This window comes from Eucyclogobius newberryi, unplaced genomic scaffold (assembly GCF_026437365.1).
Source record: "Eucyclogobius newberryi isolate DKJ021-1_F unplaced genomic scaffold, fEucNew1.0.hap1 SCAF_13, whole genome shotgun sequence".
NCBI classification, from domain to species: Eukaryota; Metazoa; Chordata; class Actinopteri; order Gobiiformes; family Gobiidae; genus Eucyclogobius; species Eucyclogobius newberryi.
This window is the reverse complement of record NW_027315757.1, coordinates 2,364,724-2,380,246: the sequence shown is the minus strand read 5'-3', so window position 1 is coordinate 2,380,246 and position 15,523 is coordinate 2,364,724. Positions and strand designations below refer to the sequence as shown.

The window sequence follows — 15,523 nt, the reverse complement described above, 5'->3', positions numbered from 1 at the left end:
CGATACATGGTACACAGCTCACGATACACGGCTCACGATACATGGTACACAGCTCACGATACACGGCTCACGATACATGGTACACAGCTCACGGTACACGGCTCACGATACACGGCTCACGATACACAGCTCACGATACACATCTCACGATACACATCTCACGGTACACATCTCACGGTACACATCTCACGGTACACATCTCACGATACACATCTCACGATACACATCTCACGATACACATCTCACGATACACAGCTCACGATACACAGCTCACGGTACACAGCTCACGGTGCTCATGCTACACGATACACAGCTCACGCTACACGATACACAGCTCACGCTACACGATACACAGCTCACGCTACACGATACACAGCTCACGATTCATGGTACACAGCTCACGATACACGGTACACAGCTCACGATTCACGGTACACAGCTCACGATTCACGGTACACAGCTCACGATACACGGTACACAGCTCACAGTACACAGCTCACGATACACGATACACAGCTCACGATACACAGCTCACGATACGATAATATCACGATTTTACCATACATCTGATTATCGATATATATCGCTCATGATATTCTATGATATATCCCTTTTTTTTCAGAACTCAGTAGATTTTAACAACATTTTCCTTTGTTAGACCACCTGCTCAAACTATGCTCACCACTACTACCAAAATGAGATTCTAATGCATTTTGTTGTTCTACTTACTTGTATCGGGATTTGTATCGTATCATGGACCATCGGGATAAGTATTGTATCGCGAAGTACTAGGCAATACCCAGCCCCATTACCCACAATGCATTTCATTTTTATGTTTTCAAACGGCGCAGCGCTCCCGTCTTAGCAACTTAGCAGCGAGAACTAACATGAGACAATGGAAAGGAATGTCTTAGTTAAACTGATGATATTTTAAATATATCTGGCACTGTCCAGCAACAACACTGTAAAACATCAGGCCTTAAAATGATCCAAACTGTACTGAGCTGTGGCTTTGTGATTGTAGCGGCAGGTAACATCACAGCTGACAGTCTTTATGAGTGCGCACTGTCCCAATACTTATGTTTGACCTCTTGTGCATTTACACACTTCTGCACTTTTAGAAAATGCACACTTCAGTCAAGTGTGTAGTGCGAGTTTTGGGACAGGGCCAAACTGTTGCTTGTTCCAGTGAAATATAATTATGAAGAGTATCGCTATGAAGAGCTTCAGGTTTCAGACAAGTTAATGACCAGTTCATTCTAAATCGTTATAGATCATTATTGCAGGTAACAATAAACAACATGTAAAATAATGATCTACTTCTACTGCTTATGCTATGCTTATGCTCAATAGTAAATACATAGAAAAGCATAATTAGTTGGAGTCCCTCACCAGCAGAAGTTCAGATAAATAAGGACGAATCCGCTGTGTTCATGTGTTCATGTGTTCATGTGTTCATGTGTACATGTGTACATGTGTACATGTGTTCATGTGTTCATGTGTTCATGTGTACATGTGTTCATGTGTTCATGTGTACATGTGTTCATGTGTTCATGTGTACATGTGTACATGTGTTCATGTGTTCATGTGTTCATGTGTACATGTGTACATGTGTACATGTGTACATGTGTAAATGTGTAAATGTGTAAATGTGTACATGTGTACATGTGTACATGTGTACATGTGTACATGTGTTCATGTGTTCATGTGTTCATGTGTTCATGTGTTCATGTGTACATGTGTACATGTGTACATGTGTTCATGTGTACATGTGTACATGTGTACATGTGTACATGTGTACATGTGTTCATGTGTTCATGTGTTCATGTGTACATGTGTACATGTGTACATGTGTACATGTGTTCATGTGTACATGTGTACATGTGTTCATGTGTTCATGTGTTCATGTGTACATGTGTTCATGTGTTCATGTGTACATGTGTTCATGTGTTCATGTGTTCATGTGTTCATGTGTTCATGTGTACATGTGTACATGTGTACATGTGTACATGTGTTCATGTGTTCATGTGTTCATGTGTACATGTGTACATGTGTACATGTGTTCATGTGTTCATGTGTTCATGTGTTCATGTGTACATGTGTACATGTGTACATGTGTTCATGTGTTCATGTGTACATGTGTTCATGTGTACATGTGTTCATGTGTTCATGTGTTCATGTGTTCATGTGTTCATGTGTTCATGTGTTCATGTGTACATGTGTACATGTGTACATGTGTTCATGTGTTCATGTGTACATGTGTTCATGTGTACATGTGTACATGTGTACATGTGTTCATGTGTACATGTGTACATGTGTACATGTGTACATGTGTTCATGTGTACATGTGTTCATGTGTACATGTGTTCATGTGTACATGTGTTCATGTGCACATGTGTACATGTGCACATGTGCACATGTGTTCATGCTCCTGCTGAGGTTGTGACAGTGTGCTGTGTGCTGTTTGCAGCTGCTGAGTTGTCTGCTGGTGCAGTACGAGCGGATGAAGGGCGTACAATCATCTGGAGTGCTGCTCATCTTCTGGCTGCTGGCGCTGCTCTGTGCCACTGTGTCCTTCAGGTCCAAGGTGCTCCAGGCTCTGGAGCAGGTACTCACTCACTGACCCCTCACTGACCCCTCACTGTGTGTGTGTGTGTGTGTGTGTGTGTATATATATATATACATATAACAGTTGAATTAAAAAACTATTCCAGCGCGTGTCCCTATCGTACAGTAAAATAGAAAAAATATACTAACTATATTTACAAAATATAGGAGATAAAGCACAACAAGTGTGAGAAAGAAGAGAGAGCGTTTACACCGGGCTGCTAGCTGTACCAGCGCCTTGTCGGGATCACATGCAATGGTATTTATTTATTTGTCTATGGGAGTTTTTATTTATTTATAGGAGATCTTCTACTGAAAGTGTTTTTCAGACTTCCTATAAGTGATCTGTTCTTCTGGATCTACCTCTGTATCTACCTGCGTTGCACCAATGAAATTTCCCCATGTGGGACAATAAAGGAATATCTTATCTTATATATATATATATATATATATATATATATATATATATATATATATATATATATATATATATATATATATATATATATGACAGTATTGTGTAGTTGCTCTTTATTTGTAACTACTTCCTATCTGATGTATACTCCAAATGTATTGTGAAATGTCTTACAAATGGGACCAGTAACATTCCCAGTCCATACAGTTATTTTCAGCTTCTCTTTGGTGTTATATTGTGTTGTAGTGATGTGCTTGTGTGTTTCAGCCCGCTTTGGTGTGTGTTTGGAGGTACACCACCTTCTTCATTTACTTCATTCTTCTGCTGGTTGCCATGGTGTTGTCCTGCCTCTCGGACCAGCCTCCACTCTTCTCCCAAGCTGTGAAAGACACGGTAAAAGTGAAAGTACACATACCTACGAGAATTGACATTTATACAACACTGTGTACATATATAAGCACCCCAATTGTAGATCATCACACTATGACATTCCATAACCTTTACGTAGCAACCATGTAGTGCACTGGGAAAAACACAGACATTAATTGACACATTATTAAAATTGTTAATATTATTATTATTTTCTTCCCTCCATTCCCTATTAAGATATGAACCTGTTTACAGGAGTTTTGTAAATAGGAGTTTTTGTTTTTGTTCATAAGAGTTCTTCTAACCTGTTACCATCCACCTGCGGCGAGCATTTTCCATTCCTCAAATATTCTTACATCATCACTTTTATTTCCGTGGTCAATACCAGCAAGCCATACATCATTTTAAAGCTTTTTCTCTCAACAAAACGAATATGTCATTGATTTAAATGGAATAATTTGCCCCAAGAAGCAATTGCCAATAGTTTGTGAGAAAGTCTCAACTTTTACAAACGCATGTCCTGTTTGTGTTTATGAGGGACGAAACGGCTTTAATTCTGTACATCCTTGTACTCAGTCTGTCCAACAGCCGGGTTCGTTTTTGCAGAGGCCATGGCTTAAATTTTTTTTTGAAAAATTGCTATATTGGCGTGCAATAGGTTTTATCTCCCCCAGATGTCAATCAGTCCTATTTTCTTCAATGAATTACAGAACTTCTTATTTATTGTTCCTCCAAAGCCTCTCGAGTTTGACTCTTCTAATGCTTCTAATGTTGAGTGCAAAAATTCCAATCAATGCCACAGATTAGGGTTTCCTTACAGCAGGAGTGCCCAATACACCGATCCCGATCGACCGGCCGATCGCAGAGGCAGTGAGGGTCGATCGTGTTGGAAAGCACCGAAGTGCGCTCTATGTAACTCGGAGGAAGCAGAAGAGAGGAAGTTCTGGTTAAGCTCTCTCTTCTTTCTCACACTTATTGTGCTTTATCTCCTATATTTTGTAAATATAGTTAGTATATTTTTTCTATTTTACTGTACGATAGGGACACGCGCTGGAATAGTTTTTTAATTCAACTGTTTTTGACTTTTTTCGGCTGGATTTGAGCGTTTTTCGTTGCGTCCGTTGTGTTGTTGTGACGTGAGCTAGCTCCGAGCGAGCCCACCAGCCCCCCCCCCCCGCGCCCTCCGGCCGCGCTAAAGTACGGCGTGTCGTCGGTACACGTTTATATACACGTTTATATGAAAGAGGAACTTCACGAACGATCGGGACACGCACTGGAATCGCTTTAAATTAACTTGTTTTGACTTTATTCGGCTGGATTGAGTGTTTTCGTCGTGTCGTTGCGATGTGTCTTGGCTCTGAGTCCCCCGGCTCCGGCCCCGCCCCCCGGCTCCGGCCCCGCCCCCCGGCTCCGGCCCCACCCCCCGGCTCCGGCCCCGCCCCCCGGCCGGTGCCGTACCGCGTTTCCACAAAGGAGGAACTCATGAAACTGCGGAGAACAGTCGTCTTACCCTGAGATCGTCACGTTATCCCGGCGCAATACTGACCTAACCTAATACTGATGTGCAATTCTGTCATATGTGCAATTACTGTTGGAATTCATGTGAAATTACTGTGAAATTCATGTGCAATCTATGTGCCGTCGTGACACATATTCATGTGCAATTACTGTCGGGATCACATGCAATGGTATTTATTTATGTATTTATTTATTTGTCTATGGGAGTTTTTATTTATTTATAGGAGATCTTCTACTGAAAGTGTTTTTCAGACTTCCTATAAGTGATCTGTTCTTCTGGATCTACCTCTGTATCTACCTGCGTTGCACCAATGAAATTTCCCCATGTGGGACAATAAAGGAATATCTTATCTTATCTTATCTTATCTTATATTTTATTTAAAAAATACTCAGCTGTATTAAATGGTTGAGTTAAACAGCAGATTTTCTCTCTGCTTTTTAAATTGCACATTTGTATATGATAATCAATATTAGGCTATTAATGAAAGCCTACATTGTGTTTCTATAGCATAATTATGATTAAACAAACCTGTTTAATAAAAATAATACTAAATTATACAATAATTTAGATCTATAGTAGATCTTCTGGCTTTGATGGATATAAAAGTAGCTCGTGAGCCGAAATGTGTGGACCCTGGATTAGAGTGATTCACAGTCAGGTCTACAATTTCAGTACAGAAGGTAATATCACTCTCTGGTGGAGCACTTACAGTAGAGTAAAACATTTCCTTCTATCGTTCCTTTAACCAGTACACTTCTGCCTTCTTTGTCTTTACAGTCAAAACTCTGTTTGAAATAACTCCCCTACTGTGTTTGCCTTTGTATGATGAATAGTAATATTTTTTTTTATAACAAAATGTGGTTAGTCTTTGATGTTCAATGTCATTCAATTGTCTCTTTTGAAATTAGAATGTCTTTTCTTTCTTTTTTTCATGTTTGTTGGATTGGGTTCAGTGCCATTCACGTTGAAGGATAATAGCTATAATACCTATACTTCTGATGCCATTTTGTTGATTGTGGTATTGATTTTGCCATTGAACATTTTGGAATGTTTTATACTCTCTGGTCGAACACAACATACAAACGCACTGAACTGCAAAAATGTCAAACAGATGAAAATATGAAATGGAAAACAAAATGCTGGTTCATGCTGTAAACGAGCACCAAACCTAAAACTTGATTTGTATAAGATCCTAAAGTGGAGGGAAGTCCATTTCTAAATGAAGGACAATTTCCCACAAATCCATTCTCCCACATTTGGCACTCCGATGAGTGGATGCAATTAGACACTGTTTATGTGCTAAAGCAGAAAGACAAGCTGCCAGTGGAGATGATGGTGCAGTTCTACACGGCCATCATCGAGTCCATCCTCACCTCCTCCATCGCCTCCTCCATCACCTCCTCCATCGCCTCCTCCATCACCTCCTTCATCATCTCCTCCATCACCTCCTCCATCGCCTCCTCCATCGCCTCCTCCATCACCTCCTCCATCACCTCCTCCATCACGGTGTGGTACACTGGAGCCACAGCCAGGGACAAACCGAGACTACAGCGCCCTCTGATGAGAAGGTGTTCTGCTGCAGACTTCCATCTCTGCAGGACCTGGACGTCTCCAGGACTCTGGGACGAACAGGTCTGATCACTGCTGACCCTTCTCACCCTGGACATGGACTATTTGAGCCACTCCCCTCAAGCAGGAGGCCACTCCCCTCAGGCAGGAGGAGGACACTCCTCTCAGGCAGGAGGACACTCCCCTCAGGCAGGAGGACACTCCCCTCAGGCAGGAGGACACTCCCCTCAGGCAGGAGGAGAACACTCCCCTCAGGCAGGAGGAGGACACTCCCTGAGGACACTCCCCTCAGGCAGGAGGACACTCCCTGAGGACACTCCCCTCAGGCAGGAGGACACTCCCTGAGGACACTCCCCTCAGGCAGGAGGACACTCCCCTCAGGCAGGAGGACACTCCCCTCAGGCAGGAGGACACGCCCCTCTGGCAGGAGGCTCCAGAACCTCCCGCCACAAGAACAGTTTCTTTCCCTCTGCAGTTGGACTCATGAACACTGCCTAAGCACCCTGCACTCACTGCACTGTCACTTCCTATTGCACTACTCAACTTTAGTTTTTATTATGTACATACCACCACTTCATATTGCACTACTACATAACGTTATACTTTATATTTTATTATGTACAGATCATGCCGTTCAGTATTCATTGTTCAATGTTTGTTTGTGTTGCACCGAATCACCAGGACAAGATATGTCTGTATGTCATTTTGTTTGAAAAAAGGCAATAAACCCATATTCTGATTCTGACTCTGATTCTGAGCCAACATGGAGCAAAAATCTGATGTTAAAAACAAACAAATCCTGTCACTATCATCAGTCTCTTTAAATCAACAGAAATGTATCACCATGGTGACCACAGCCTGAACGCACATACTCCACGCTGGTGGCTGCTTCTCTTGTCGCTGTTCAGTTCTGTGTTTTGCATCTTCCTCAGCAGCACCTCTGTCTCTCATAAGCAGCACCTCTGTCTCTCGTAAGGAGGAGCACCTCCGTGGAGCACCTCCGTCTCTCGTAAGCAGCACCTCTGTCTCTCGTAAAGAGGAGCACCTCCGTCTCTCGTAAGGAGGAGCACCTCCGTCTCTCGTAAGGAGGAGCACCTCCGTCTCTCGTAAGGAGGAGCACCTCTGTCTCTCGTAAGGAGGAGCACCTCCGTCTCTCGTAAAGAGGAGCACCTCCGTCTCTCGTAAGGAGGAGCACCTCCGTCTCTCGTAAGGAGGAGCACCTCTGTCTCTCGTAAGGAGGAGCACCTCCGTCTCTCGTAAGGAGGAGCACCTTTGTCTCTCGTAAGGAGGAGCACCTCCGTCTCTCGTAAAGAGGAGCACCTCCGTCTCTCGTAAGGAGGAGCACCTCCGTCTCTCGTAAAGAGGAGCACCTCCGTCTCTCGTAAGGAGGAGCACCTCCGTCTCTCGTAAAGAGGAGCACCTCCGTCTCTCGTAAGGAGGAGCACCTCAGTCTCTCGTAAGGAGGAGCACCTCTGTCTCTCGTAAGGAGCACCTCAGTCTCTCGTAAGGAGGAGCACCTCCGTCTCTCGTAAAGAGGAGCACCTCCGTCTCTCGTAAGGAGGAGCACCTCCGTCTCTCGTAAAGAGGAGCACCTCCGTCTCTCGTAAGGAGGAGCACCTCCGTCTCTCGTAAAGAGGAGCACCTCCGTCTCTCGTAAGGAGGAGCACCTCCGTCTCTCGTAAGGAGGAGCACCTCCGTCTCTCGTAAGGAGGAGCACCTCAGTCTCTCGTAAGGAGGAGCACCTCTGTCTCTCGTAAGGAGCACCTCAGTCTCTCGTAAGGAGGAGCACCTCTGTCTCTCGTAAGGAGGAGCACCTCCGTCTCTCGTAAGGAGGAGCACCTCCGTCTCTCGTAAGGAGGAGCACCTCCGTCTCTCGTAAGGAGGAGCACCTCAGTCTCTCGTAAGGAGGAGCACCTCTGTCTCTCGTAAGGAGCACCTCAGTCTCTCGTAAAGAGGAGCACCTCCGTCTCTCGTAAGGAGGAGCACCTCAGTCTCTCGTAAGGAGGAGCACCTCAGTCTCTCGTAAGGAGGAGCACCTCTGTCTCTCGTAAAGAGGAGCACCTCCGTCTCTCGTAAGGAGGAGCACCTCTGTCTCTCGTAAGGAGGAGCACCTCAGTCTCGTAAGGAGGAGCACCTCTGTCTCTCGTAAGGAGGAGCACCTCAGTCTCGTAAGGAGGAGCACCTCAGTCTCGTAAGGAGGAGCACCTCAGTCTCTCGTAAGGAGGAGCACCTCAGTCTCTCGTAAGGAGGAGCACCTCTGTCTCTCGTAAGGAGGAGCACCTCAGTCTCTCGTAAGGAGGAGCACCTCTGTCTCTCGTAAGGAGGAGCACCTCAGTCTCTCGTAAGGAGGAGCACCTCAGTCTCTCGTAAGGAGGAGCACCTCAGTCTCGTAAGGAGGAGCACCTCTGTCTCTCGTAAGGAGGAGCACCTCAGTCTCTCGTAAGGAGGAGCACCTCAGTCTCTCGTAAGGAGGAGCACCTCAGTCTCTCGTAAGGAGGAGCACCTCAGTCTCTCGTAAGGAGGAGCACCTCAGTCTCTCGTAAGGAGGAGCACCTCTGTCTCTCGTAAGGAGCACCTCTGTCTCTCGTAAGGAGGAGCACCTCTGTCTCTCGTAAGGAGCACCTCTGTCTCTCGTAAGGAGGAGCACCTCAGTCTCTCGTAAGGAGGAGCACCTCTGTCTCTCGTAAGGAGCACCTCTGTCTCTCGTAAGGAGGAGCACCTCTGTCTCTCGTAAGGAGCACCTCTGTCTCTCGTAAGGAGGAGCACCTCAGTCTCTCGTAAGGAGGAGCACCTCTGTCTCTCGTAAGGAGCACCTCTGTCTCTCGTAAGGAGGAGCACCTCTGTCTCTCGCAGTGTTCTAAGCATGTGTTTTTTACCTAAGTTGCTGGGAAATAAAACCTGTCTTTGTCTTCTGAGCTCCTCACAGATGTGGTGAAAACCCTTGTATTGGACGTCTGGGGTGAAGAACACTTGTTTGCCTTTATACTGGAGGTCTCCTTTAACTTTTGCAGCGTTACTTCACATGGTAGTTTAGAAACCTCATTATCAGGCCTCCTGGTTTATCTTTTTTGGCCCAATCTTTCTGCTCCTTCTATTGTAAAGGTGGGGACGGCCTGAAATTCGGGGGATTCAGGGATGACCTTGCCAAGAGAGTTTTCACTGTTTTCACCACCTTCTCCTTCCGGTAGCTCCACAAGTCGGAGATGGTTTTTCTATGTGATCTTAACCTCCTCCTTCAGTGCCACTACCTCAGCCCGCAGTTCCAGCAGCTCATCAATATTGTTTGAAATATGCTGATTAGCCTCACCAATGCATAACTCCATTTACTCCTGCCGCTTATATATATATAAGCGGCAGGAGTATTCAATACCGCGATTCAATTTGATTAAATCGGGCTGCGCCATGTGCTGCTCTACTTTCAGCTCTCAGTGATGCCATGTTAGGCTGCATTTAATTTTTAATTTCATGCATCATAATGGCCAGTTGGTGTAAGGTGATTCCCCCCCTCTTTCCGACAAGTGCGAGCTTGGAGACCCCACTTTGGGGATGGAGAGTTGTTTATTGGCTCCACATCCTGTTGTGAATCTCAGAGCACAGTGATACACAGTATCAACTATTTCAGACATTTAGCAGATGAATATATGTATAGGGCATTGCCATAATCCAACGGAGGCATAAAAGTGGCCATTAGCAGAAGTTTGCAGGCTTCAAGGGGAAAACAGGCTTTATTACAATAATAAAAACAAGTTTTATCTTTTTTTTAACCAGGTTTTGTAAGTGAGCTTTAAAGGAGAGCTCTTAGTTTCATTTGAAGGACCTGGGCTTTATATTGGACCAAGGCAATAGGGTTTCCCTGCAAATTCATGATCTGAGGGAGATCCTTTATGGCTTTTTTGTATTGAACTTTTTTGAATTGACTAGTATTGAATTTTGGTGCATTCAATACTAGTTTTAGGTACTGCACTACTTCTTGTCCTCCATAACTCATCCATAATGTCTAAGACGCTGCTCCGCCTCAGCGCCTGTCTCCTCCCTCTTTCAGGTCCGGTAAGTCGGCTTCTGCTCTGTTGAGCTGGGAACCGTTCTCCGCCCTGACCTCGGCTCTCTGTGACTCCATGTCACGCTGCATTTGACCCAACATAAGGGCCAGCTGTTGTAAAGTTATGTCTTCTCAATCCAAGTACGGGCCTGGGGAGTACAGGCCTGGGGAGTACGGGCCTGGGGAGTACGGGCCGGGCATTATTCATAATTAAAACTATTGAAATAAGCTAAAAAGAGACATAGAAATACTCAGATATTAGATGAGATATCCAAAATCTTTTAAAATGTTTTTGTATCTATTATGTAAACCGAATGAAGCAAGAAATTAAAAACCTGGCTTTTCAGATCAACATATCCCATTTTGTACATATATGTGCCTTATTTATTTATGAATACATTACATTTATGCAAGTTAACTACAGTAGAAGTTTAAAATGTATATCTTTAAATTCACCTGCAGTGTCTTGCTTTAAATTCAACATACTATTAAAGCAAACGCAAGGATGTTCACAATATAACAACATATCATTTACATGTACTGTATATGCAATATTCACAAGACACGTGACAGAAACGTCTTGTGTAATCTTCCAAAGAGAATGCAGTAATATTTCTGCACATTTGGGGTTCATTTTATGGTCCACATTTTCTGTAATATTTGAACCTCAACATTACCTTTGCAGACACATTTGAGCTCATTCTGATACTTTGTGAAAATACTGTTATTGAGATATAAAACGATATTCATTTTGTCCATATGGCCCAGCCCTAGTCGATATTCTATGTCCCTTTATGGCATTTGTTCTGTTCACAGAATCCCTGTCCAGAGTCCGGAGCCTCCTTTCTCTCCAGAATCACCTTTTGGTGGATCAACAGGCAAGTCTTTTTATTGGCTAACCAAGAAGAAAAGTGTTGGTATTAGTTTATTTTTCTGACTTGATCCTGTAAATAGAATGATGGTGACGGGATACAAGCGGCCCCTGGTGGAGAGTGACCTGTGGTCTCTGACCCCGGATAACCGCTCCCATCGTGTGGTTCCAGGGCTAGTGCAGCGCTGGAGCAGGCAGCGGCAGAAGGTTCAAAGGTCAGTGCTGTGGCACGGAAGAGAGATCTTTCTAATGCTGTTTAACTCCTCAGCATCCAACAGGGCGTGCACTTAGAAGCACTGGAGGTGTTCTGGCTCCACCGTGACACTTGTGTGGGAGCTCTCATACTCTGTGGCATAGAAGAGTACTTACTGTATTTTCCGGACTATAAGTTGCACCAGCCAAAAAATGCATAATAGAGAAGGGAAAAACATACTTAAGTTGCACTTGAGTATACATGTTTGAAGAAATGTCTTTTCTCGGTCTTGGATTTTTAATCAAAAATATTTCATCTTGAAATGCAATTTAAAATAATAATGGATCAGAGAACATGGTGAATAGGTGTATGTATGCTAACGTTAACACCTTCAGCTACATGACGCACAGACAGTGCGTTTGGTATGTTAACGTAACATATGAACAGTTTTTCAGATAACTATAGCATAAAAAACATGCTAACAAGTTTACCAAAGTATCAGTATTACCCCAAGGGAGGAGGTGAAGGACTTGAGGTGGGGGAGGACCAGGCACTCAAATGACTTCATGACTACAGACGTCAGTACCACAGGTCTGTAGTCATTAAGGCAAAGTCTCCTTTGAAAGTGCACAACTACGGGCACAAAATCTTACAAAAGAACTAAAAGAAATTGGCATAACACATAGGTCGCCCTCACTGCTGTCTTCTGCACGTTTTCCTTCCTCAAACAGTACAAACTGCTCAGAGGATGAAAGACTGCTCCTGTATCCACTCTGCTCCAGCTGCACCGCTGCATGACGCGGACATGAACGGCACAAGGATTCATTCAACCACACGGTTAAATAATGAACTGAAGCACATTAGTGCCGAAAGATGCCAAGAAAACTCTGTTGATCCTATAAAGTACATACATTTGTAGACATACTTTATATCACCAAAAGCCTTTTTTATTAGTATATTATATATTAAATATAAACATATGTTATTTATTTTATGTTCACACAAAGTTGATATGATTTATAACAGCAGATCAAAATTTAAAATAATCAGTGATCGCCCCAAATAACCTGATCGGTGTGTAAATGTGTATATTCGGATGTATATTTCTCCCCCCAGATATTGATCAACCCTATATTATGTATTATTTTGCAAAATATTTTATGGATTTACCAGTACTTTGTGAGCTTGAGACCTCCAATGTCGGCTGAACATGTAAGTGGCCACCACAGACAAGGGTTTCCTCAGAGTGGTTTGCATCAGATCCACAGCTTCAGTATAGACAGTGAGGTCACTTCCTGTTGGAGCTTATATTTATCAAAGTAAACACACTTCCATTAATAGAGGAGGTTCTGGTCCAAATTGACCGTAAGGTGCTGAGGAATAGGAGTTTATTATAACCGGTTCTAGTAAATTTGTTGATGTTCTAAATCGTTTAAATGGGTCCTTTGTAAGTATATAATGTCCATTTTTTGTTATTATGCTTGACTGGACAAATATTCCTTTACCAATTCGATGTTTTAGATTAACATACATTCTATTTCAATGTTACTTTATTGCTTATTTTAAATAGACCTATGTCATTTATTATCAATATTTACAGTATGACCTTGATAAACACCAGTTCTTGCACCCAATATTCAAATCTACTGGTAGATCTGAGTCTTGCTGACCCAAAAAGTAGATCTTGAGACAAAAAATATGACCCACTCCTGCTTTAAGTCTTCTACTGTCTGTGCATGTTCTAGTTCAGTACACGAGTCCTGTTGACTACTGTCAGCATAAAACCAGGCTTTTAGATTGGATTGGAAAAACCCCATCCAAATAATTTTGTCCGCAAAAAGTACTTTAAAAATGTGCGCGGGCGCCTGAATATGGAAAGCCGAAATTATGATCACACTCCGCCACTTAGGAGCGGCGTATCGCACATTTTCCGACGCTTTTACTAAATAAAGCGGCGCTTTTAACGCTGTGTGCCGTCTGACCTTACACCGTGCGCCGTAAACGAGTGCACGGGTACCGTGCATGCGCCGTGTGGCCGTCCCTGCACTTGAAAATGCCCGTCCACATTTTATAGTACCCCGTCCAAAATACGGGAAGACGGGCGTCTATCTAAAAGCCTGCATATAACTATGGCTCAGATGTTTGTGTTTTGTTCTTGTGCCCAGACTCCACTCTGGTCCACGGTTGGATCCCCAAAGCAAGTACATGTATTCTCCAAAGAAAGCTCCACAGAATGAGGTGAAAGGGGCATCGGCGGCAGATGAGTCTGAGATCCTGATCGTGAGTTCAAGGCCGCAGACCAAAGAGCCGTCCCTGTTCTGGGCCCTGTGTCTCGCTTTTGGGCCATACTTCCTCATCTCCTGCCTCTACAAGATCCTCCACGACGTCCTCATGTTTGTGGGCCCGGAGATCCTGCGGTGAGGAGGCCCCACTCCTCCTAAATGAACCATCCATTGTGTCTGAACGGCTGCTCACATGTTTGTGTTTCTTGCAGGCTCCTGATCAGCTTCATCAACTCCTCGAACAGCCCTCTGTGGCACGGCTTCTTCTACACAGGCCTGTTGTTTGTGTGCAACTGTGTCCAGTCGCTCATCTTGCAGCAGTACTTCCACGTGTGCTTTGTGTCAGGCATGAGAGTGCGCACCGCCATCATCGGGGCCGTCTACAGGAAGGCAAGGCCTCCTCACACTCTATCCACTTGCATTTCCTTACATTCATCTTGTTTGCAGTGTATGATATGTTATTCCCCATTCATATCCCCAGAATTAAATGACAGACCCTTTCAAAGTCAACAGAGGAGCAACAGGCAGAGAGAACAGTTTTTAACACATGAGATAATATCATTTGAACTCAAAAAATACACTCATCGTTTGAATCCTTCTAAAAAAAAATGGCTACCAATATATCAGGAAAGAGGAAAGTGGAGAAAATGCAATCCTTTTTGATGACTTTTTGATGAATTTGCCTGACATGACCGAAGAGACGAAAAACTTAAAATCATAATAATAATCAATAATAATACTGAAATTCAAAGTGCAAAAAAAACAATAAATCCCTGGGAAGTGACAGGTTCACCTCAGAGTGGTATAGAGCTCTAAAAAACATACTTACTCCTTTAGCTTTAATCAACTTTTGACTGGGAACTTAATAAAACTCCTCCCCTCCTCGTGTGAAAGAGTCCATCATGTCCCTGAGACCAAAAGAAGGGAAAGACTGACTGGACTGTGCCTCATAGAGACTATTTCTATTCTGAATGTGGACTATCGTTTATTCCCCTCAATTATGTCCAAAAGAAATGATGATCAGGATTTATTAACAAACGACAAACACAAGACGACATAAGACCATCTTTACACATAATGAGACAAATACAAACACAACAAAACTAAACTGTAATAATAAGTCTGGATGCAGAAAAAGCTTTTGATTCTGTTAGTTTGCCTTCTTTATTTTAAGTGCTAACCAAATTTAAAGTACGGTAAATAAGAAATGCTGAGGCTGTTGGCCCAAAATAAAGAATAAAAAAAGGGAGTGTCTACAGAGCCGCGGCGCGCGGCCGAAACTGCCATGTTATTTTGTGCCGCGCCTCCTGAAACTGCTGCGCTATTTGACCGCGCCGTTTTAAGGTTAGGGTTAAGGTTGCTGTCAGGGTTAGGGTTAGCCATGAGGCTATAAGGGAAATGCCGCGGTTCCTGAAAATGCTGGGCCATTTGACCGCGCCGCGGCTCTGCAGCCACGGCCATAAAAAAACGGTCACTTGACAGACCCACTGACTTGGGCCAATAAAGTACCACTATCAATACATTAGACCATCAGAAACAATTTATGTTGTCTCAACTGATGGACGGAACATACAATTGCCCGCTGCAGATGATGACCAAACCAAACATTTCCATTCTCAATGTGATGAATTTACTTCAAGAAGTTGGTCCAATGGAAAC

The 15,523-nt window shown here is 43.6% G+C and overlaps 1 protein-coding gene across 1 annotated transcript in view; it reads left to right on the top strand.

Moving 5' to 3' along the window:
- abcc1 (ATP binding cassette subfamily C member 1 (ABCC1 blood group)) overlaps nucleotides 1–15,523 on the top strand; it is a 130,130-nt gene that overhangs the window by 11,539 nt on the left and 103,068 nt on the right. Inside the window, exons 4-9 of the mRNA XM_072442332.1 lie at nucleotides 2,471–2,608; nucleotides 3,290–3,415; nucleotides 11,335–11,396; nucleotides 11,473–11,604; nucleotides 13,748–13,999; nucleotides 14,077–14,254. Of these exons, the coding sequence (XP_072298433.1) occupies nucleotides 2,471–2,608; nucleotides 3,290–3,415; nucleotides 11,335–11,396; nucleotides 11,473–11,604; nucleotides 13,748–13,999; nucleotides 14,077–14,254 (888 nt within the window). The remainder of the gene's footprint in view (nucleotides 1–2,470; nucleotides 2,609–3,289; nucleotides 3,416–11,334; nucleotides 11,397–11,472; nucleotides 11,605–13,747; nucleotides 14,000–14,076; nucleotides 14,255–15,523) is intronic.